Source organism: Zootoca vivipara, chromosome 2 (assembly GCF_963506605.1).
Source record: "Zootoca vivipara chromosome 2, rZooViv1.1, whole genome shotgun sequence".
Classification (NCBI taxonomy): Eukaryota; Metazoa; Chordata; class Lepidosauria; order Squamata; family Lacertidae; genus Zootoca; species Zootoca vivipara.
This window is the reverse complement of record NC_083277.1, coordinates 116,600,323-116,624,285: the sequence shown is the minus strand read 5'-3', so window position 1 is coordinate 116,624,285 and position 23,963 is coordinate 116,600,323. Positions and strand designations below refer to the sequence as shown.

Genomic DNA, 23,963 nt, shown 5'->3' with positions numbered 1-23,963 from the left:
ACAGTGTGATGTGCTAGGCAGAGATCTAAGTAAATACACAAATGTTAATCAGTCTGAGTGTTCCTTGCTAGGGAGGTATCAGATCCTTGAGTTCTTGGAAGTGGATGAAAGTGATTGGATCTGTAAGGGATTGGAGAGTGGAAAGCACATCTTGCAGTTCCTAAGCAACTCTGAAAGCTGCTGACTTCATTTCTCCTCATCTCTACACCCCCAAAAGGGTTTCAAACAGGTAGCTTTGCATTCAAGGGCAACTACAGCAAGTACGAAGGCAAATAGCTCATGTGCCTCCATTTTGGGGCAAATAAAACAAACAAACAAAATGAAAACATCATGCCATTCTGTAATAACCATACATTACGTGTACGCAGTGGGGTTTTTTCTAGAAAAATAGGTGCCACACTTTTTAACAACGACAACCCCCCCCCCAAAAAAAGTGTCGGTACTGTGTACCCTTGAGTACCCATGAAAAGAAAAGGAAAAAAACATTGCCTGTATAGTACAATGCAATATACTTAAATGAAATAGCTACGTTACAGGTAGGAGACTATTTGGTCCTGGGTGGCATCCAAAAGTTTACACATAAACAAACCCACACAATAAAAGGGTGATAATTTATGATGCCTTCATATGTTTGTTATTGATATAATTTGGGGCAATAGTTTTGCACTGTGCAACAAAACTTAGGTGTAATGTGGGTTGGTGGGGTTGCTGTTGCTGCTTTATCAAAATGCTGGATAAGAATTTTGAGGACTTATTTTGGATATAGTAACTCCTGTATTGGAGATGAAAGGTAGACAAGAGGATCGCCGTAGTCTAATCTTTCTGTTTATTGACAACCTCACAGGTCCAGAGCCTAGAACAGCACAACCAAGTCCTTCTCACGAGATGGAACTTTCTGAAAGAACAAGACAACTCCCTTTCTGAGTTGGATATCAAACTCCTCTATGACCAGTACATGAACAGGCTGAACCTAGAGGTTCGATCAATTGATGCAGAAAAAGAACAGCTGGATTCAGAACTTGATGAAGTGCTAGATGCCATGGATGCCTTCCGCAACAAGTAAGTCTTCTCTTCTTTCTCTAGTATCGAGAACTTGTGGCCCTCCAGATATTGCTGGACTACAACTCCCATGATCCCTGTCCATGGGCCATGATCAGGTTCCCCACTCCTGTTTTAGGTCTTTCACATGTTTGGTGGGCATATTTATAAAGCATTTCTCTCCTCTTTGTCTCTTAATTCATATCTTTCTGCATATTCTGTGCACCCCTCAAAGATTACACCTTCATACTTCACATCTGTATCCACTCCAGATAGTCCTGTACAGTATTGAGATGAGATGTCATTACTGAGAGAGAGTTTTTAGAGGGCTTATAAAATGAAAGGTAACAATTCTGTCCTGTGCTGGAGATGCAAGGATTCGCCAGCAGACCTTTGGTTGCCATACTGCATACTCATTCCACCACTGCCTCCTAATACATATTTTTATTCTCTAAAGTTAAACCATGCACTTGCATGATTGCACAACATAGGAGTTTAGCAGAGCCAGTTTTGCTGAAGCATTGCAGAAGACCTCCTCCTCCTCTTCCTCCTCCTCCTCCTCCTCCTCCTCCTCCTCCTCCTCCTCCTCCTCCTCCTCCTTCTTCTTCTTCTTCTTCTTCTTCTTCTTCTTTCACTCGTAGTGGGGTAAGATTGTCTTCCATGAACACGGCCTTAACAGTGAGTCCGTAAATGACTGGAGGCCAATTCTGGATCCACACATCCTTCCACAGTGGGGACATAGATTTCCGGATGGGTGTTGATCATGGTGAGGGTTTGCCAAATGTGCCTTCCTCTTAGCACATTTCTCCCTTTCATCCTGAGTTTGAGTGTCTTCAAAGTCCATGACACCTTTGGTAAAGGCTATTTTCCAATGGGAGCACTCGCAGGCCAGTGTTTCCCAATTGTTGGTGTTTATACTACATTATTATAGATTTGCCTTAAACCTCTTTTGTTGACCACCAGCATTACACTTTCCATTTTTAAGTTCAGAATAGAGTAGTTGCTTTGGAAGACGATAATCAGGCATCCAAATAACATGACCAGTCCAACAAAGTTGAGGTTGAAGAAGCATTGCTTTGACACCGGTGATCTTTGCTTCTTCCAGTACACTGGCATTAGTTCATCTGTCTTCCCAAGTGGTATGTAAACAATTCTGGAGACACCATTGATGGAATCTTTCGAGGAGTTGGAGATGGTGTTTATAAGTGGTCCATGTTTCACAAGCATACAGTAAGGTTGGTAGTAAAATAAGGCATGGTAGGGTCCTAGCACAACAGCAATGGCCACAAGCTCATTGTGCCAGCATTGAGCCTCCTCTTTTGTTGGGATCTGCTCAGTTGGGCACCGAATATCAGATTGCCAATGTATGAAGAGCTTTGTTCTCTTTTGAGAAACAAATAAAACCCCTAATTTTAGACTTGGTTTTGTGAACCGTATTTTAATGTCATGTTCCAATTGTTGGGCTGATTGCTGGATAATGCATGTTGGCTGAAAAGCCAGTGTGCAAAGTTCAGCCAAATGGAAAGGAAACATGAGAAGCAAAGGGAGCTTAATGTGTAATTGATTATGTGTAAATGTAGTCTACCTACCCTTCAATCTCACTCCTCCTACAACATTCAGCTATTCTTTCCCTGTTCCTTCCTGGAGTCTGCACTCTTCTAATACCAGCCTAATATTAGTACTTGTATTTCCTGCCTACATTCCTTTTCCTTGGCAGCTTTCTGGTTCTAGGACCCCCCCACCCCACCCCACCCAACAGCCAGTTTTTCCTCTTCTATTAGTATATTCACAAGTGATTTAAAGATGCACTTCTTTGGTCAGTCATTGCTTTACTTCATTTTCCTCCTTATCTTGTCCTGTTATAATTAGATTGTAAGGCTTCAGGCAGGGTTTGAGATGATAGATAGATAGATAGATAGATAGATAGATAGATAGATAGACACCCTCTGTTCTTCACCTAGCAGTTATAGGAGTCGTAAATAAAAATGGATAAATAATATACCTACCTGTGAATAGTCTTAAAAAATAAAAAAGATACATGGATGCAGCCGTTTCTGTCATAAGCCCTATTTGCAAGTAAGTATTCTCAAGGTCACACCAACCTAGATAAAAGAGGAATTGGATTGCCAGATGGAATAGTGTTTGATTTGATGCTGGAGAATGAGGCAGGTAGGATTTTTGACACCATATCTTTCACATCCATTTGACAGAGCAGACACAAACTGTGGAACAAAGATCTTGAGAATAGGGATGTAGATCTGGGAGATCATCCAGGTGACCCTATGATCCCAACAACCCAGATGTTCAGGGTCATTTAGGTTAAACCATTGGTATGAGAAGGCATTCCCAGTTCCTAAAAATAAAGCCATCTGGATGTTTTCCTAGATCTGCTTTCCCACTCCTAAGATCTTTATTTTTATTACTCTTGAGCAGGTTTGAATTTTTTTTTTACTTTTATTTTTTTCACCGAGGCAAGAAAAACATGCCAGGATCCAGTTTGAGAACTGTGAAAAGATATCCCCTGACACCATCAGCCATTAAGCAAAGTAATGGGGCTGTTGTTATTACACAAGGGCAATGTTTCCCAAGGGAACCAACAACCACTCACCTGCAAAACCAGGATATGCCAGCAACATATTTAACTGTAGAGTTAAAACCTGTGAAATTTCCTTTTAAAGATATTATGATGTTCTTTTCATAACAACACCTGAGAGTTAATTAAATGTTTCTGTCCAAGGGGCATGCATTTCAAATTGATTCTTAGGGCTTCTGATCACTTTCCCAATCGACTAAAGGTTTCTCTCAGTTTTGGACCAACAAGTTTTATTTAGAGGTGTCATGAAATTCATGATTTTCTGCTCGGAAAATATTATGGGTAGAAAATATGTGGGTGCAGGTGGCGGTCTTGGGCTAGATGTAAGAAGTGTTGCACAATTAAACCAATTGGCAATAATACACATGCAACAATCATTTTCAGGCAGTCCTCTCCTCTTTTCTGCCTCTTTTCTTCCTTTATTCCTTGCATAATGTTGATTCCGAACTGCATTACATATAGGGCTGCACAAATTATGCTCCTGTTTTGCTTTTTGGTCTAGTAATAGTGCTTTCAGTAGAAATACCCCCTCCCCATCCAAACTTTACTTGTAAAAAGTATACACCTATTCTAAACAGTGCTGAACCAAAACAAAGGCTTTTAGTGCAAAAAGACTTGGAAAATGTGCATTTTCCCATTTTGGCAATTGTTCAGCCCTGTGAAATGGATTTAAACTATTCATCTCAGAGGGAGGGCAGGAAGTTTTACTCTTGCTCTGATTTGGCTTCTTGCGATCAGCATAGAGCCAGATTTGGTTGGCTTTGGTATCATCTGGAAGCCTGTACGTAACAAGATATGCCATTGTAGGTAGATTGGATCTATTGGATCAGTCTCCAGCTATTGCAGTTGGTGCCAACGTATCCAAATGTACCAAATCCATTGTTTCTCAAACTTAATCCATTCCGGAAGTCCATTCCAAAACCAAAGCGTTCCAAAAGGTGTGCTTTCTCATAGAAAGTAATGCAAAATGGATTGATCCATTCCAGATTTTTTTAAAAAACCAACAACCCCTAAAACAGCAATTTAACATGAATTTTACTATCTACAAGACCATTGATACACAAAATGAAAGCACTAAACAATGTACTGCAGTCACTCACTCACTCAATCAATCAGTAGCTGAACTGGGTTTCACAAAGTCACAAAAACAAAAAGAGCCTCAAAAACAAAAATGCAAAATAAATAGCAAAACAGAAGACAGACCTCAGCATAACACTCAAAGCGGAAGTGTGGCACTCAAATCGGAAGCGTAACACTCAAAACGGAGCATGTTCGGCTTCTGAAAAACATTCCCAAACTGGAACACTTACTTCCTGGTTTGCAGTGTTTGGGTTCCAAGTTGTTTGAGTACCAAGGCATTTGAGAACCAAGGCACCACTGTATTCAAATATAATGTGTTAACTCTCAAAGCTGTGCTTTTGCTTTTACATATTTATTAACGTTGTTGTAAAAAAATTAACTCAAAAACCCGAAGCCATGCTAAAGGGACTTTCTCCTAATATAGCCCTGCACTTCAACTCAAACCAGCTTGACTTGTTACTGGATTGTTCAAAGGCCCCAGTCTACTGTCACACACAAAAAAGCATATCCTGAGTCTCCATAGTAATCTGGATACCATTTTAGATCCAGCCCTGGATTTACAGAAGCTATCCTGGTTTTTGATATAATCCCAGAATGTCCTGCTTTCCCTTAAGAAGCCCCTATTTTCATCAGAAAAATGTTGGAGGGTATGGAGTTATCCAAACCCCCCCAAGCCATCTGAAGGTAGTCCTGTATAGGGAAATTCTTAAATGTTTAGTGTTTTATTGTGTTTATATATATATATGTTGGAAGGTACTGCCCAGAGGGCCTGGAGCAACCCAGTCAGATGGGTGGGGTATAAATAGTAATATTATCATTACTTTTATTATGGAATAGGACGTTCCTATTTTCATTGGCGAAATGTTGGAGGGTATGATATTTGTGTCTTTGGCACACACATACACCAAGTACACAGGCCTTTTGAATTGTGTCAGATACTTTTGCCAATTATTGGATCAGATCAGTAAGCTGGATATAGCTACTTCTGTAGAATCACATGTGCATAACATTGCCAATTTTATACTGCTTACATATGTCACAGTTTCCCATCTTCTAATGAAAGAGAATCCAAACTCTTGTCAGGAGGATATGTTCGATGCTCTATTTCTTTGCGGCAATGTAAAACTGTGATAATGTCCTCATGATAATGTCCACTTGATCACTTGAATTTCCAGGAACTATCAGATCAGTGGGCTTCCAAACCTTCTTCCCTTAAGGAATCCTTGACATGAATTTGCCTTTCAAGGAACTGGCAAAGGTTTGGCGAGCACGTTGTTAGGTGCAGCCCTCAATTTGTGCAAAGCATCAATGCACCTGACCAATAATATTTAATTACCGTATGTGTTCCACAAGAACTGAGAGTATAGCCAAAATGTCTGGCACTTTCAAGATTGCACATCATAGTAATTTTATTATTTATACCCCATTCATCTGGCTGGGTTTCCCTAGCCACTCTTGGTGGCTTACACATTGCAAGGATACAGTGGTACCTCTACTTACGAATTTAATGCGTTCTGAACACACATTCGTAAGTCTAAAAAAATTGTAAGTTGAATCCCATAGGAATGCATTGGGAGAAAAAATATGTAAGTCGAAGCAACTCTATCTAAACCGCATCCAAGATGGCGGACGGAGCTCTGTTCGTAAGCAGAAACATTCGAGAAGTTGAGTTATTCGCAAGTAGAGGTACCACTGTATATTGTTAAAGGCGTACAAGCTGTTGTCCATCACTGCTGCTCTTCTCATTAATAAACCTCTTAGCCCCTAGGGTTCCCTGGAACACAGTCTGAAAACTTCAGTCTTGGATTGAAAATGGCTGCTTCTGTCTTGTGTGTTGATTTGATTGTTATATTCACTCTCTTTGGTTGTTTATTTTTAAATGTGTTAGAGGTTCCTCTGGGCATCCTTCATGACATGGGTGGGAATCACCAGATGTTGCTGGACTGCAGCCCCATTATCCCTGTCTAATGACCATGCAGAGGGTCAATGGAGTTGATGGGAGCTACTGTTTAAAACATTTGGAGGGCCACAAATGAGCCCATGCTGAGAAAATAAGAAAAGGCAGCACACAGGAAGTGCAAACATCCACTAGGCTAGGCCTCCTGTCATCACATTTGTGTGCAGACACTAACATGAGAGCCACTGTGGTGTAGTGGTTAGAGTGCTGGACTGGGGCCTGGGCAGCCAGGGTTCAAAACCCCACTCAGCCACAAAACTCACTCAGCGATCTTGGGCTGGTCACTGTCTCTAAGCCTAAGCTACCCCACAAAGCTGTTGTTAGCATGAAATGAGGTGGGGAAGAACCATATATGCTGCCTTGAGTCCTTTGTATAAAAGATGGGGTAGAAATGTAATAATAAATAAAATAAAATATTTTAAAATAAGGTATACAATATGGGTTTTAGCTAGTGGCCACTTTACAATTATTCCCCACCACCACCACCCTTGTCCTGCACATGTGATTCTCGGTGAGGATCTCCAACTGTTGTAGTTGGGAAGGAACCTTCCACGTCCGTATGAGTCAACTCCTGGATACAACTCCTTGATACTAGGGACTCCTATGCAATCAGCCCTGGTTAAAGGAACGTGGATGGTTTGGCAGGCTTTGATCAGGTTCTTCTGCAACCCCATCAAGACCGACATGCCTCCTGTTTGCTCCTCTCCTACCTCCCTCGGGTAAAGTATGTCAGAGCCTTGCAATACATAAAGCCTTCTCTCAGGGTGGGCTGAAGGCAGGAGGTATCAGAAGGAGTTGCAAAAGAGAATGGAGAGGGATCGGGGTTGTATGCATGAGGCAGGCTGTAATTAAGTGTAGCGTGTGTGCTCTGGCAACAAGTCAAGCATTCCAGCCAAAGGGCAGAAGAACCAGAAGAACCAACATTTCTGCCACTATCCTTGTCATGGGGCTTATGAAAGAGGTAGCTCCCAGGGTGGGGAGGAGGTTCTGTCATCACCCATTCTGAATTGGAAGAGCTCTCTTCCCTCAGCCTCGGGCTGTTTCTGTTCGTTGGGGCTTTTTCATACACAGTCATGGTGTCTGCCTTGTCTGCACTGCTGGTTCAGGGGCTTCAGGGTTTGACTTAGCCCAGCAAGTCACCTTCGTCTATGCATGTTCAGGTCCCACTTCAAGTACAGTAGAGTTGTGGAACGTGTGGCCACCCAATGTTCTTGGTCTCCAGCTCCCATCAACCCCAGCCTTCCTTGCCAGTGATCAGTAATGAAGGGAGCTCTGGTCCAGGAACATCTGCAGGGCCACAGCTTCCCCATCTCTGGAACAGAGGTTTGCAAGACCAGCTTCTATTATGGCTATCTGTATGAAGCTTCTGTTGTCTTTGTCCATGGAGTTTTCTTGGCAGGGATACTGGAGTGGCTTGCCAGTTCCTTCTCCAGGTGGATCACGTTTAGTCAAAACTCTCCACTATGACCTGTCCATCTTGGGTGGCCCTGCATGGCATAGCTCATAGCTTCTCTGAGTTATTCAAGCCCCTTCTCCACAGATTCGCCACGACAAGGCATTCATTGATCCATGAAGGGATTCGCCATGACAAGGCATTGATCCCATGGACTGCAAGAAGATCAAATCTATCCATTTTTAAGGAAATCAGCCCTGAGTGCTCACTGGAAGGACAGATCGTGAAGCTGAGGCTCCAATACTTTGGCCACCTCATGAGAAGAGAAGAATCATTGGAAAAGACCCTGATGTTGGGAAAGATTGAGGGCACTAGGAGAAGGGACGACAGAGGACGAGATGGTTGGACATTGTTCTCGAAGCTACGAACATGAGTTTGACCAAACTGCAGGAGGCAGTGGAAGACAGGAGTGCCTGGCGTGCTATGGTCCATGGGGTCATGAAGAGTCGGACACGACTAAACAACAACAACATGAAGCTTCAGGAATGGCCAGGCCTGTCCTTCTGTCCTTACCTGGATTTCTGTTTGTTGAATTTGTTCCCTTGCCTCTGCTTGAAGGCTCCTATGCCAGATCTGATAACTGGGTGAACCTTTCCATGGCCCCAGCCTAATTTTGTCAAAGCACTTCATTGTGAAATACAGTGGTACCTTGGGTTACAAATGCTTTGGGTTACAAACTCCGCTAACCCGGAAGTCGTACCTCGGGTTAAGAACTTTATCTCAGGATGAGAACAGAAATCTTGCGGCGGCGGCGGCAGTGGGAGTCCCCATTAACTAAAGTGGTACCTCAGGTTAAGAACAGTTTCAGGTTAAGAATGGACCTCTGGAACAAATTAAGTTCATAACCACTGTAATGGGTAGCGAAGATCATTGTGAAATAGTAAGTACTTCTGGGGTGATAGGCTCTGATATGTCACTGCCAGGGCTTTTTCTCAGCCAGATTTCATTGGAGCTCAGCTCTGGCACCTCTTAGATGGGCACCGTTGCCATTCTAAGAGAACAAGGGAGATGTTTGTACTGAGCTCCAGCACCTCTTCTTCTAGAAAAAATAGCACACATTAGAAAAACACCCTTTTAATGAAGGGCACAAAAGAACCGCTAAGGTGACCAACCATGTGGAGATTGTTCCCATTACCCTACCCAAATTTTCTGTGTTCTGCAAGAAATGAGAGAAGCGTGAGGAAAACAGAAGACTACAATAGTGCAATGTTGATGGTGTCCTGCAAATGCCCTGGAGAAAGACAGTGAACAAAGTGTGGCTATTGCATAGTAAATGCCTAATGTAGAAGTTTATAGATGGCTTTAAAAGAGGATTAGACAGTCTGATGGAGAATAAAGCTATTATGGCTACCAGCGGCGTAGCTAGCCTCCTGGCCGCCCGGGGCGGCAAACCCGAAGGCGTCCCGCCGGGGCGGGGGCGGGGTGTCTGTTGCACGCATTCATCACGCATCATGACGCGCAACTCGTGATGCACGCATCATGATGCACGACGCATGCACACACAGGAGGCATACGATGTGGCGATGTGGCAAACCCCGTGAGCAAGCCGCGGAGTGAGGCAGTCTCGCTTGCATCGGGGCTTCTCCTCGATGGCAATGGCCACGTCGCATGGCAGCCGTAGGACGTGGTCAGCCCCCCTGCTGCCAGCCTGCTGCCCACCACCCAGCCTGCTGCCTGGGGCGGCACGCCCACCCCACCCCCCATTACTACGCCACTGATGGCTACTAGTCAAGAGCCTGCATGCCTCTGAGTACCAGTTTCTGGGGAACAGCAGCAGAAGAAAGCTATTGCCCTTCTGTCCAACTTCTGTGTTTTCCATAGGCATCTGGTTGGGGACAGGATGCAGAAGTGGACCGACCAATCTGTCTCAGCAGAGCTCTTCTTAATTGTGTTCATGTTCAGCCCCCACTTTGCCCCCAGTCTGGCACATTTAAAGAGAGATGCTTATTCTCCAGGTTGCAGCCTGGGAATCCTACTGTGAGGCACTGTGCAATGCTAAGGCACAAGGTGCAAACTGAAACCAACATCTTAAGGTAATTTAAGGAGCTTTCTACCTGGCAGAGTGTAAATGCAGTTTCCTGGTTCTGCCCAGAAACCTAAAGGCAGGGGGCAGCAGTAAAATGTATCATAGCTGTATTGATAATACACAACATCTGCAGCCCTCCAGCCATGCCTCAACACCACTCTCATTTGATCTCAGGAAAGGCATGCTTTTTATTACTTAGACAATAGCAAGATATTGCATTACTGAAGAGAAAGCATTCTAAGTTGTTTGGGGATATTAATGCAGTCCATTGTGTTCAAAGCTTGCCTCAGGGGCCCCTGTGGGACCTGCATGTCACCCAAGGCTACATTCAATTGCTTCCTGTTGAAAATAAAATGGATCACAAGTGTCTTTATGACTGTAGGCTGCCAGCATCACAAAATGGAGTTGCCTCACTCCCATCCCATCTTCTTTAGCTCCTTAACAAACCTGTTTAGAACACCGGCAGTGATGGGGCCTCTTCTGGGAACTTAGATGCCAAGGGGGCGCCACCCTGTCCATCCAGTTCTGTTAAGCCTGGAGATGCTTGCATTGTCATCCTTTGGCAAGGCTGTATGTAAGTTGAGCAGATGAAATTGAAGATATAGGGCTTTGAGACCTTAGTCATTGTAGTTCTAACATTTGCTGCTGCACGCTGTAGAAATGATGGAAGCAGCAGGTGGCGGTGAGCTTTAGTCAACACAATGCATCTCTTCCAATCATAATAATATAAAATGGCAGCAACTGCCCTAGGTGTTTGCTCTGTATTTTGTGTTCTCTAGAAAGGGTTCCATTCGTTGAGCACCTTGGTTCACATTTTGAGACACTATAAATATTGTTCCATGCAGGAGGGTGGCAGATGGATGCTGTTTCTTATACCATAGGATATAATATAAGCATTCTTGATGCAGATAAGGTAAAAGAGAAGCACTGTCATGGGAAGTAACCATATGAAATGGGCATTTGATGCAGAGTTTCCCAAACTTGGGTCTCCAGCTGTTTTTGGACTACAATTCCCATCGTCCTTGACCATTGGTCTTGCTAGCTTTGAATGATGGGAGTTGTAGTCCAGAAGCAGCAGGAGACCCAAGTTTGCGAAACCCTGATCTGATGTGATAAGGAACTGCAGTGTGGTGTTAGAGAGGACCACAAAGAACCTACAGCCGCCATGTCACAATCGTTTTGCACTGTGCTTGGGAAGAAGAAAATGGGGTGGTGCAGATGAAGGAAATCTCTTTTGTTCTTTGAGGCAGTGGGATGACGTGATTAGCCACACGCTAATTAGATATCATTTCCCTAGATCTTCTGCACTTACCTAGTGCCCTTATTTCACCTGCTATTATTTCTCACATTAGTTCTCCTCCCAAATATTTTCTAGTCATTCTACAGACTCTTTAGGGCAGGGGCAATCTCTTACTGCAGCATTATCTGTACAGGATCCAGCAGAATGGACCCATCATTCAAAATTATGTCTCTAAGAGGTATGATAATTCACAAGTTAATGAGATGATAGCTCAGGGGCGACTTTTTTTTGGTGGCGTGTGAGTGCGATGGGATGGATGTGAGGGTAACACCGGTTCTGTCTCCTAAACAGAAAATGGAAATAAATCTAGAGCAGCTAAATTATATGCACTGTTTAAATTATACCTTCTGCCATTCCGTTCATTCCAGCCACCCCTCTTTTCCTTTAGATATGATGAAGAAATAAACAAACAGCTCTTGAGAGCCTAAATTATATACGCTGCTTAAATTATACCTTTTGCCATTTCATTCATACCAGCCATCCTTCCTTTCCTTTAGATATGAGGAAGAAATAAACAAACGCACTGGGATGGAATTCACCTTCATGACACTCAAAAAGGTAAAGTACACCCAAAATTCTTCAGCTTCACATCCATGCAGTGATAATGCTGTTTCCCAGCCCTATACTCACCTCCCTCGATGATAGCTGCATCACTGGCACGTTTACATATAATCTTGTATGAAGAAGAGAGAAAACTTTTAAAGGCTTTTCCATTTTGGGGGGTTGGGCCACTTCTTTTGTTTTAAACCAGGAACCCCAAGATAGTCCCTTGATGAGATTGCCTGCTTTGGAATGGACACAGACAGGCATGAGAGAGAGACAAAAAGAGAGAAAATGGACTGGTTTTGAATGGGGTGGTTATGGTTTCAAAGAGGAAGAAAAATGGAAATAGTGTGGTTAGACCTGACTAAGTTGTGTCTGTCTGAAAAGGATGGTCATAGATCCACTTGGCTGCCACTTACAGGACATGGGAAATTTGCACTGCGATAATTGTCAAATCCTTACAGCATTTGTTATTTCTCGATACTACAGTGGAACCTCGGTTTATGAACACCTCGGTTTATGAATTTTCAGTTTATGAATGCCGCGGACCCATCTGGAATGGATTAATTCACTTTCCATTACTTTCAATGGGATAGTTCGCTTCAGTTTATGAACGCTTCAGTTTAAGTACTCCGCGGACCGTCTGGAACAGATTAATCCACTTTCCATTACTTTCAATGGGAAAGTTCACTTCAGTTTATGAACGGTTCAGTTTATGAACAGACTTCCGGAACCAATTGTGTTCATAAACCGAGGTACCACTGTACTGCAAATGAATCATTATTTTGGGCAGCAGCCATATTATTGTATTGAATAATTTTGGCCTCTGACCTTGATTATAATTGTTCTTCTGAAAAGGAGGTTTTAAAAACATTGGAACCAAGACAACCTGTAATTGGTCATTGTCATCTGGCACTCAGGCAAGCATGTCTGGAACAATCCTGTATGATTATAAGAAACTTGTTCAAGATTTCCATGATGTTTTAAGTGCAAACAGAAATTTCCAGCCTTTCCTGTTCTTAAGGCATAATGACGCTCTTGTGTTACTTCTAAGTTGCCTCACTCCACCTCTTGATGGACAGCCTTGAATGTTCATTGAAGGTGATTGCTATAGGGACCTTTAAGTACGAAACAAAGTTGGGCGTCAAAAATATTCCCTGTGATATACTGTACTGCTACTACTGCTGCTATGAATTACGAATTCCTTTTACATGTGTTCATCCTGCATTGAAACCAACTTGCAACTACCTTTCTGTTTACTCTGCTGGTGCTATTCAACAGCCTAATTTTTTCTTCTAATTGAAAGATTAATTTGTGGACCAGCCCAACTTCCTTCCTTCTGTGATCCACCTAATTTCCAACAGAACGAGGAGTTATATGCAACAATGTCATACCATTTGGGCAAGGACCAGAACTTCCCCTCCCTCTCCTCCCCCCATCCCTCCCAAATCTCTTTATGGAGTCCCCCCTAACCAGAGGCACCATCTTTGCAAGTGGATTGAGGCCCCAATTGACATCCTGATGTCACATGTCGTGAGGAGCTGGGGGCAGCGCAAATGTTCACTGAACATTGAGGGGGTTTGGTCCCATCAAAAAAAAACATTGGGAGGGAACTGGCTTAGCCCCTAGGAGTTGGTGTGTATGCCCCTAACCCTCCAGAGCAAATGGCAGCATGAGGAAAAGGAGAGGGAAGGGAAGTTTGTCGCAGAAGCCCTTGCACAAATGGAACAACTTGGCTGGATGCATCCCTAAAGTAATGATAAAATCTTACATATATTGTGGGACATGGAGCAAAAGGGAAGTGTATAACCCAAACCCTATATGAGGGCAGGTGCACATACCAGAACTCCCTCAATCTGTGATTTTGGTTTCCAAACAGGAAATTTGGAGTTCCTCTAAAGTAGGGCTATGGAACCTGTGTCCCTCTGGATGCTGTTGGACTCCAACTCCCATCAGCCCCATTCAACATGGTTAATGGTCAGGGGTGATGAGGGTTGTGGTCCAACAGCATCTGGGTGGCCTCCTCAAAAGCTTCCGGAAAGTTTCCCAACAAGAAGATAGGTGGAGGAGGAAAAGCAAATCTGGAAAGTAGATGGTACACATGTGCTCTTCCATAGCAACGTGCAGCTTCAGAAGAGGGCTGGGTGAGTGTTGGACGCAGCTCAAATGTGGCAGCAGTGAGACTGAATATGCTTGTCATCACCTGATACAAATTGAGCATCCCCCAGAATAATCTGTACTGCCTGGAGATGCAGTAGTAAATGTGTAAGAGGGTTCATTAACAAAGAAGTCAACATGGAAAGGGTTCCTGAAAAGCAGAAGGTTATTTTTTTAAAAACAAAAACAAAAAACCATTGATCTTTGACATGGTTGTATGTTTTTAAGCAGCTTGCATTTTGTAATGGTGCATATGGAAGTAAGAGAATCAGTGTATGATTTATTCAAGCCCTGTGATACTGAATGGGGAAGGTCAGAGTTATGGTGGGAATGTTTAGAGAGTATCTAAACATTGGTTCAGCAGAGGGTATTTCTCCCCCTCCCCAACAATATGTTGTGGCACTCTTAACTTTTGGTCAAAAGCGAAGATGGGCTGCCTCAGAGCGAGACAAAACCCCACCGGGCATTGGCCAGAAGTCTCGAAAAGTTCCAACTCAAATGAAAAAAACACAAACTCTTATTCTCTTGCTGTTCTATTCAGGATCTGGACAATGGCTTCCTGCACAAAACTGAACTTGAAGCAAAACTGAGTGGACTTCTTGCTGTAGCAGAATTGATGAAAAATATCTATGAACAGGTAAGAGGAAGCATGAAAGAGCAAGGTGGGCTACAGGTGTGTTTTGCTTGCACAAAGATTGGACTGTTGGTCTATGGTAAATTTCCAGAGAGAATTCAGTTTTCTGTATGTTCCTACATCAGTGAAGGTTCTCCGTAGTGCTTGTTCAGTTTTTAAACAAAACACAGAGACACCTGAGGGTTACAGCTCATTCTCCATACAAAATCAGTGCAAAGTAAACAATGTTGCCGCATAATAATTGGTGGGAACCATGCAATTTGATCTTGCAACAACACTGTCTGAGGCGTCAGAGCACACCATGTGACACTTTCTCAGCCAAGGTTGATCCCTTAAGAACAGCCTTGCAAGACAAGGCAAACTCTTTTTTTTCCTTCAAAACAACAACAGCACAGTAGCTTCAATGATGGCCAGAGACAAATTAGGAAGACAACTGCAATTTATAATTTTTTAAAAACAGCAAAAGGGTTTGTTTACTTTGACAAAACGCATAGAGCATGTACCGTAGCTGTGACGTGTGCCCACCCTTCCGAAACATATTACACCAGTTACGGCCCAAGCTGAGAAGCAAGACCTCTAATCCCCACAGGCACAGGATCTGCAACCAGGGTGCAATGACAGCCCTACGTGTTTGAGACACAAACATCTTCAGCTGCTTCAGGAAGGAATTCCCCAGCAGCACTCACTCTCCTGCCCACATCGCCCTCATTGCATTTGGCCTAGATACATAATCAGACGGTGACTTTTCCTTAGGAATTCAAGATATGCTATCCGCAAGGAGAGTCTCAATCTAGCATGACAGTTCCTCTCAGTTCTGGAGACTGGCCCAGCTTTGGAAAGCCCATTGCGTTGAGGACAATCTTTTGCACTCTTGTTTGTCAACCCATTTCTGTTTTGCTCTTGGAATCCTGCTCCAATGTTGTTGTTGTTGTTTAGTCGTTTAGTCGTGTCCGACTCTTCGTGACCCCATGGACCAGGCACTCCTGTCTTGCACTGCCTCCCGCAGTTTGGTCAAACTCATGTTTGTAGCCTCGAGAACACTGTCCAACCATCTTGTCCTCTGACGTCCCCTTCTCCTAGTGCCCTCCATCTTTCCCAACATCAAGGTCTTTTCCAAGGATTCTTCTCTTCTCATGAGGTGGCCAAAGTATTGGAGCCTCAGCTTCACGATATGTCCTTCCAGTGAGCACTCAGGGCTGATTTCCTTAAGAATGGATAGGTTTGATCTTCTAGCAGTCCATGGGACTCTCAAGAGTCTCCTCCAGCACCATAATTCAAAAGCATCAATTCTTCGGCGATCAGCCTTCTTTATGGTCCAGCTCTCACTTCCATACATCACTACTGGGAAAACCATAGCTTTAACTATACGGACCTTTGTCGGCAAGGTGATGTCTCTGCTTTTTAAGATGCTGTCTAGGTTTGTCATTGCTTTTCTCCCAAGAAGCAGGCGTCTTTTAATTTCGGGACTGCTGTCACCATCTGCAGTGATCAAGGAGCCCAAGAAAGTAAAATCTCTCACTGCCTCCATTTCTTCCTCTTCTATTTGCCAGGAGGTGATGGGACCAGTGGCCATGATCTTGGTTTTTTTGATGTTGAGCTTCAGACCATATTTTGCGCTCTCCTCTTTCATCCTCATTAAAAGGTTCTTTAATTCCTCCTCGCTTTCTGCCATCAAGGTTGTGTCATCTGCATATCTGAGGTTGTTGATATTTCTTCCAGCAATCTTAATTCCTGCTTGGGATTCATCTAGTCCAGCCTTTCACATGATGAATTCTGCATATAAGTTAAATAAGCAGGGAGACAATATACAACCTTGTCGTACTCCTTTCCCAATTTTGAACCAATCAGTTGTTCCATATCCAGTTCTAACTGTAGCTTCTTGTCCCACATAGAGATTTCTCAGGAGACAGATGAGGTGATCAGGCACTCCCATTTCTTTAAGAACTTGCCATAGTTTGCTGTGGTCGACACAGTCAAAGGCTTTTGCATAGTCAATGAAGCAGAAGTAGACGTTTTTCTGGAACTCTCTAGCTTTCTCCATAATCCAGCGCATGTTTGCTATTTGGTCTCTGGTTCCTCTGCCCCTTCGAAATCCAGCTTGCACTTCTGGGAGTTCTCGGTCCACATACTGCCTAAGCCTGCCTTGTAGAATTTTAAGCATAACCTTGCTAGCATGTGAAATGAGCGCAATTGTGCGGTAGTTGGAGCATTCTTTGGCACTGCCCTTCTTTGGAATTGGGATGTAGACTGATCTTCTCCAATCCTCTGGCCATTGCTGAGTTTTCCAAACTTGCTGGCATATTGGGTGTAGCACCTTAACAGCATCATCTTTTAAAATTTTAAATAGTTCAGCTGGAATATCATCACTTCCACTGGCCTTGTTATTAGCAGTGCTTTCTAAGGCCCATTTGACTTCACTCTCCAAGATGTCTGGCTCAAGGTCATCAACCACACTACCTGGGGTGTACGAGACCTCCATATCTTTCTGCCTGCTCCAATACCTCTTTCTTAAACCAAGCTTTTCTGCAATCACTCCGACCCCATCTACCACCTTCTACCTGTGCCAGATACAGCACCTTTGCCCTGCCCTCTCTTGAAATGCATGCTCACTTCAAGCCACTTGACCTTCCCTGCTTTGTCTGATGCCAAATAAATTAAGGAAGAGGTGTTTCAAAGCTTTCCTGAGCTTTATCGTGCACATTGAGGTTTAGAACTCCCAATTATTGCTCCCATTTCACAGCCTGTGCTCCAGCGATCAGCATAAAATGACTCCTAAGTTATTAAGGTACATTAATGGAGTTGCCTGTTAATTAAAGTAGCGTTAGTGTGTCACCATGTCTTCTTTGTTTTCATTTTTCTTGTGCATTGGGTGCTTCAGCCAGAAGGTAGAGACCATAATGGTTGCTAGGACTGGCAGAGATTACTTTTCATAGGCTCCCTTCTTTCCGTGGATGTCTTGCATCCTCCTGCGCCTCTGGTCCTCTTCCTCCCCACTTTCTATTTCACAAGCAGTGTTAGTAGGCAGAGACATACCTGCCAAGTCTCTCGCGAAGAAATCCGAGATCAGCAGCCGCGCGTAGACGCAACTTCCGGTGTCGCTTTGCCCATCTATGGGCACCAGAAAATGGCCGGCGCTGGCACCGGAAGTTGTGTCTATGCATGTCCGGAAGTACGTAGACGCAACTTACGGCGGCGCTTTGCCCATCTATGGGCACCAAAAATGGCCGGCACCGGAAGTCACGTCTACGCATGCCCGGAAGTGCGTAGGTGCACTTCCAGTACCGGCGTCAACCATTTTCTGGTGCCCATAGATGCGCAAAGCAGCACCAGAAAAATGGCCGCCGACAGGAGCCAAAATAAGGGAGATTAACGGGAAAGGAGCTCAAACGGGAGACCAGCGGGAAAGGGTAAGAAAAAATGGGGGTTTCCCGGGAAATACGGGGTACTTGGCAGCTATGGGCAGAGAGCCAGCAGAAGTTTCCATATACAAATGCAAATGTCACCAGCAGTAAGAGATCAGTAACAGCAGCAGTGGATTCCCCTACCCGCTGCCCACCTGCTTCTCCCTCAAATTGCACCATACACATTTTAGCACCCTCAGATCCTCAGCTTCAGGGTGCTTTATTTATTTCAAGCAGCTTACTAAAACTTAAGGTTACGAAAGTAAGTTTGAAAATGTGTGGCCGGTGTCTAGGACAAAAATTCAGAAGACAAAGTAGAGGCTGACTAGAATTTCTGGTGTCCAAGACACATAGCTGAATATTCTGGGTAAACACTGGGAGGGGCAAATGGCTCTCAGAAGCAATATGTGAACAGACATGTGCACAGTTGTTTGACCTGCTTCATTCATAACTGCTGTGAGATCTACAGATGGAGGGTGGTACACAAATTTAATAAATAATAATCTAGAAATTTTAAACACAAACAGCCCCACCTCTGTTCTGCATGAACAGAGGAGAGGTCAGAGTTATAACCACGCCTAGCCTGTAGTAGCGTTAGGAGTAGGAATGTACGGATGTGTCCAGGGCTGGATTTAGGCTTGATGAGGCGCTAAGCTACTGAAGGTAATGGGGCCCTTTATATGTCCAGCTGTCCTTTGTCAACAACAAATTGTCGCTGTTTTTTTGTGTTGAATATATGCTATACGGTAATTTATGGACTTAATAGGTATCTAAAGCCATTTGCACATAACAAAATATGTATTTTATCAAAGTAATTGATATAGAAATGAGCAAACCAGTGATATTTTAGGGAGCAGGCTAGCAGACGGGGCCCATTACTTACATCCTAGGAGCCTACACAACACAAAACACTGTTGCTGTATGTAGGATTCATTTGTTTTTAGCATATTTTGGAAATGTACATCCAGTTCTTTTCTCCTTTAAATTTTTTGGGGCCCCCAAGAGAGTGGGGCCCTAACTATAGCTTGTTTAGCTTACACGTAAATCTGGCACTGGATGTGTCTCAATCCACTTTCCTCTAGTATTTTCCATTTCACAGCTATTGGTTAATTTTGCACAAGCCTTTCTTCTGTTTCTCTGTCCAACATTATGGAAATAACTTTTCTAAAATATATCATAGCATTTGAGGTGGGAGAGAAATTCCATTCATTCTATAGGCAAATCTACCAAATTTGCACTTCCCAAACCTATATGCAAATACAGTCATACCTCATGTTACGTCCGCTTCAGGATGTGTCTTTTCGGGATACGGACGCGCCGAACCTGGAAGTCCCGGAACGGGTTACTTCCAGGTTCGGCGTGTGCGCATGTGCAGAAGCGCTAAATCATGCTTTGCACATGCGCAGAAGCGCCGGATTACATCATGCACCTGCGCAGACGCACGTGTTCAGGATGAGGCCTCTTCAGGTTGCGAGTGGGCCTCCAGAACGGATCCCGTTCGCAACCAGGTGGCCTGCGGTGAAATTTATCCTAGGGGAACAGTTAGGGCCAGAGGCGCCAGCTTGTGAGTGTGATGGGTGGGTGGGGCGACGTCACGTTTGTGAGATTCCTGGGCTTTGGGGGAGAAGGCACTAGGGGAACATTTAGGGGACTAGCCTTGTTCCCCATGTCCCCTGCCAGCACCCCACTGATGCAAACCAAAATACAGCTATCTTTCAGCATTTGCAGTTATCCAAATTTTGTGGTGCAGTTATCTAACCAAACAATGTCTACCAAAAAAACAAAAACAAAATCAGTATATGCATATATTAGGGAAATTTGTATCAAGGTGGCATTGTCTGTGCTTCAAGTATCTAGATTGAAGATTCTGGGCCATGAAAAACATGAATGAATGAATGAAAAATATGAATGAAAAGGGTCAAGCAAATGCAGTTGTTTAAAATTTTGTTGAGTAGCCAGTCATGTTCATTATTATTATCTGCTGTTTTAATAAGTTTTAAAGAGTGTACACTGCCCTGATATTTTATCAGAGGGCGGTGTAGTAATACTTCTACCGTATAAATAAAAACGTGCACACATGTCTATCTGATTTGCTCATATATGTTTATATATTGTGTTCTGATAGCCATTTGCCCCTCCCAATCTTTAAACAGAGCCTGCTGCTAAACTGGAAATTCTGTTCAGCCTTCACTTTGTCAGAGTTCATGAATTTACAGAGGGGAGCCCTGTTGGTCTTTAGCAGCAAAATCTACTACAGTACCTTAAAGATAAAATTAATGAAGTGGTTAATGGCTCATCACAAAGCCATCTGCCTGGCTCCGCCTTCTGCCATGACTCTTCCTCTTGGCCCCTCCCCAAAGTTGCCAACCTTAATTGCTATAGAGTTAACATATCCTGTAGCCATTCTTCTGTGAATGCTTCAAAACTGTGCACACATACTTCTCTCTGCATCTATACCTCTAGGCTTTAGTTCCTTTTAAAATGAGGATGAGGGGTGTGCAAAAATTCTTGTTTACTTTACTCAGGAAATAGGTATCTGTGGAAGAGACAGTAATTTGAGAACTCTGCTTGGTGGCAAGCAGTTTTTTGCTACAGGTGGGCAAACCATGGATTCCAGCCTCTGCCTTTGTTCCTTCCCAGTGAGGCAAGAGTCAGGGCAAGCAAAACTGCAACACTCTATGTGGAAACAGTTTTAAACTTCCCATAAAATTGAGGAAAAACAAAAGCGCTGAGACTGGTGGAGTTAATCCAGGGGTCCCCAGACTACGGCCTGGGGGCCACATATGGCCCCTGAGGCTCTTTTATGCGGCCCCCGGGGACCCCCACTGCCCGCTGCTGCCACCCACTCTTACCAGCGCAGTGCAGCACGGCTGCCAACTTCCGACCCGGAAAAGCGACGGAAATAGCTTGCGCGCATGTGCAAACGTCATTTCCGGTGTACTTCTGGGTCGGAGGAGGCTTCTGCACATGCGCACAAGCTATTTCCAGTGCTTTCATGTCAGGAGTGTGCCATAAATAGCGTTTGTGCATGCGCATGGGTGCACACAGCCGCGCACTCCCCCGCCCTCTGGCCTACCACACAATCGGCGCGGCGGGCATCCGGCCCAAAGCCGGGTAAGTTTGGGGACCCCTGAGTTAATCCATTTTCCCAATGGAGATTGGCTGTCACAAACCAAGGTTGTTTGGAGAAAGGCATAGGTTGGAGGAGGAACAGGCTGGACGAAAACACCCAAGGTGTTCTGGCTTTGGAATTCTTCAAGTTAGATCTTGCCTGCCCTTCAGCCATGTGTGTGGTTTGCTAGCTGGGATTATGATGCTTTTGAGAGTTACTGAGCTGGATCCCGTCTTTATTAGGTGCAGCCCGGGCACCCTTCCTCTGTATCATGACAGCATCAGTAATCCTGTGGGTATGTGCCAGAGGTCAAGGAGCTGCTACATGTGTGTTGTGTGTGTGAGTGAGAGAAGGAAGGAAGGAAGGAAGGAAGGAAGGAAGGAAGGAAGGAAGGAAGGAAGGGTCGGTTTTGGATTTAAAGTGAATCTAGGTGTAAATAGGGAATAGCTCATGGGCAGAGCTCATGTTTTCATGCAAAAGATCTCGGGTTCATTTCCAGATGGTATGGGAAACACCCCTTCTTGCGACCCCAGTGTACTGCTGTTGGTTAGTGTCAGGGGTTGTTGCAGCTACTCTTGAATAAAGACGCTCCAGTCCGCACTGTCTTTAAGAGTTTTATTGTGCATACAGAGATAACAGAGAACATGACCGCCTAGTCCGATTCAGAACCCGGCAATGGCTGCCTCCTGCTTTTCAGCCAGCATAAAAACCTGGGCACCCCAAAACGCCGCCCCTTCACCCTACGTGTGTGCACATGCCTCAATTCGGGCGCCGGGAGGAGAGGTTTCCCCTCTTGCTGGCTGGGGCGGCAGCTGGGCTCCGACGTCTCGCTGAGTCCCTCATCCGCTGACCCTCGACCAGAGCAGTGCCAGGGCTCTGACACGTCTCTTAGCCCTACCTGCACTCTCTGTCCTCCATAGCGTTGCCAGGGCTCAGACACCTCACTGAGCCCTCTCTCCAAACCGCTCCATTCCTCATTCCCTCCTCCCGACTCGCTGCTTGTGCTGTCACTGGGCGAAGTGCTGGTCAGAATGACCGGGGGGGGGAGGCTCCCTGTAGGGATTCCCCCTGACAGTTAGAATAGACATTTCTGTGCAAGATGGACCTATGACGGTGGTATGATACTAACCCACCTTGCAGAGTTGTTGTAGGGATTACTGAGGTGTAGGAACATATTTTCCACCTTACACAGGATGGTCCTCTAGTCACCATCTTCCCCACTATGGTGAAACGTATCATATTTCTGTTTAAATTATATTAATTATTTCTAAACTTGCTTCTGCACATATAATGTTTGTGTGTGTGCACCTTTTATCCAAAGCTGTGACCTCCTTTTCCCTCTCTTTGGGCACTGTGCTAGGGTTACCTTATGCTAAGATAATGTTGGTGAAAAGTTTTGAATATCAAAAAGTGGTAAGTAATGTTAACAAATATTATATCCATGCACAGCTGAGCTTCCAGTTCAGGCATCCCCAAACTTCGGCCCTCCAAATGTTTTGGACTACAATTCCCATCATCCCTGTCCACTGGTCCTCTTAGCTAGGGATCATGGGAGTTGTAGGCCAAAACACCTGGAGGGCCGCAGTTTGAGGATGCCTGTTCCAGGTCTTTGTTGCAAGCTGTAATTACCATGACCTTGCATATGCATGGCAACAACTCAAGCCCAGTCTTCTTTCTGTTGTACCTAGGAACTTGATGAGGTGATGTCACAAATCAAGGACATCTCTGTCGTGGTGGGAATTGATAACAACCGATACAACCCTGACCCTCACCGGATCGTGGAGGATGTGAGAGCTCAGTATGAAGATATGGCTATCAGGAGCTGGGAAGAATTAGAGGCACTCACACGAAGCAAGGTACACACATGCTTGTCAATGAGAACTGCCCCCCAAGTCCTTGATGGTGACACCAGTCCTAATGGGAAGACACAGCAAAGGTGGAGGGCTTAAAATGCCAGAGCTGCTTAAAGAGAGAATGCAGAAATGGAGGGGTGAAGAACTTAATATGAACCGACCTGATGCATGCTCTAGTTATCTCTTGCTTGGACTACTGCAATGCGCTCTATGTGGGGCTACCTTTGAAGGTGACCCGGAAACTACAATTAATCCAGAATGCGGCAGCTAAACTGGTGACTGAGAGCAGCCGCCGAGACCACATAACACCGGTCTTGAAAGAACTGCATTGGCTCCCAGTACATTTCCAAGCACAATTCAAAGTGTTGGTGTTGACCTTTGAAGCCCTAAATGGCCTCGGTCCAGTATACCTGAAGGAGCGTCTCCACCTCCATCGCTCTGCCCGGACACTGAGGTCCAGTGCCGAGGGCCTTCTGACGGTTCCCTCGCTGCGAGAAGCCAAGTTACAGGGAACCAGGCAGAGGGCCTTCTCGGTAGTGGCACCCGCCCTGTGGAACGCCCTCCCATCAGATGTCAAAAAGAAAAACAACTACCAGACTTTTAGAGGACATCTGAAGGCAGCCCTGTTTAGGGAAGCTTATAATCTTTAAGAAATTAGTATATTCTAATATTTCTGTTGGAAGCCGCCCAGAGTGGCTGGGGAAACCCAGCCAGATGGGCGGGGTATAAATAAATTATTATTATTATTATTATTATTATTATTATTATTATTATTATTATTATTATTATTCACCTCCCAGACTAATGTGTGGAGAT

The 23,963-nt window shown here is 44.4% G+C and overlaps 1 protein-coding gene across 1 annotated transcript in view; it reads left to right on the top strand.

The window, feature by feature from the left end:
* LOC118077436 (filaggrin-2-like) overlaps positions 1-23,963 on the top strand; it is a 49,896-nt gene that overhangs the window by 14,209 nt on the left and 11,724 nt on the right. Inside the window, exons 2-5 of the mRNA XM_035101053.2 lie at positions 845-1,059; positions 11,945-12,005; positions 14,689-14,784; positions 22,983-23,150. Of these exons, the coding sequence (XP_034956944.2) occupies positions 845-1,059; positions 11,945-12,005; positions 14,689-14,784; positions 22,983-23,150 (540 nt within the window). The remainder of the gene's footprint in view (positions 1-844; positions 1,060-11,944; positions 12,006-14,688; positions 14,785-22,982; positions 23,151-23,963) is intronic.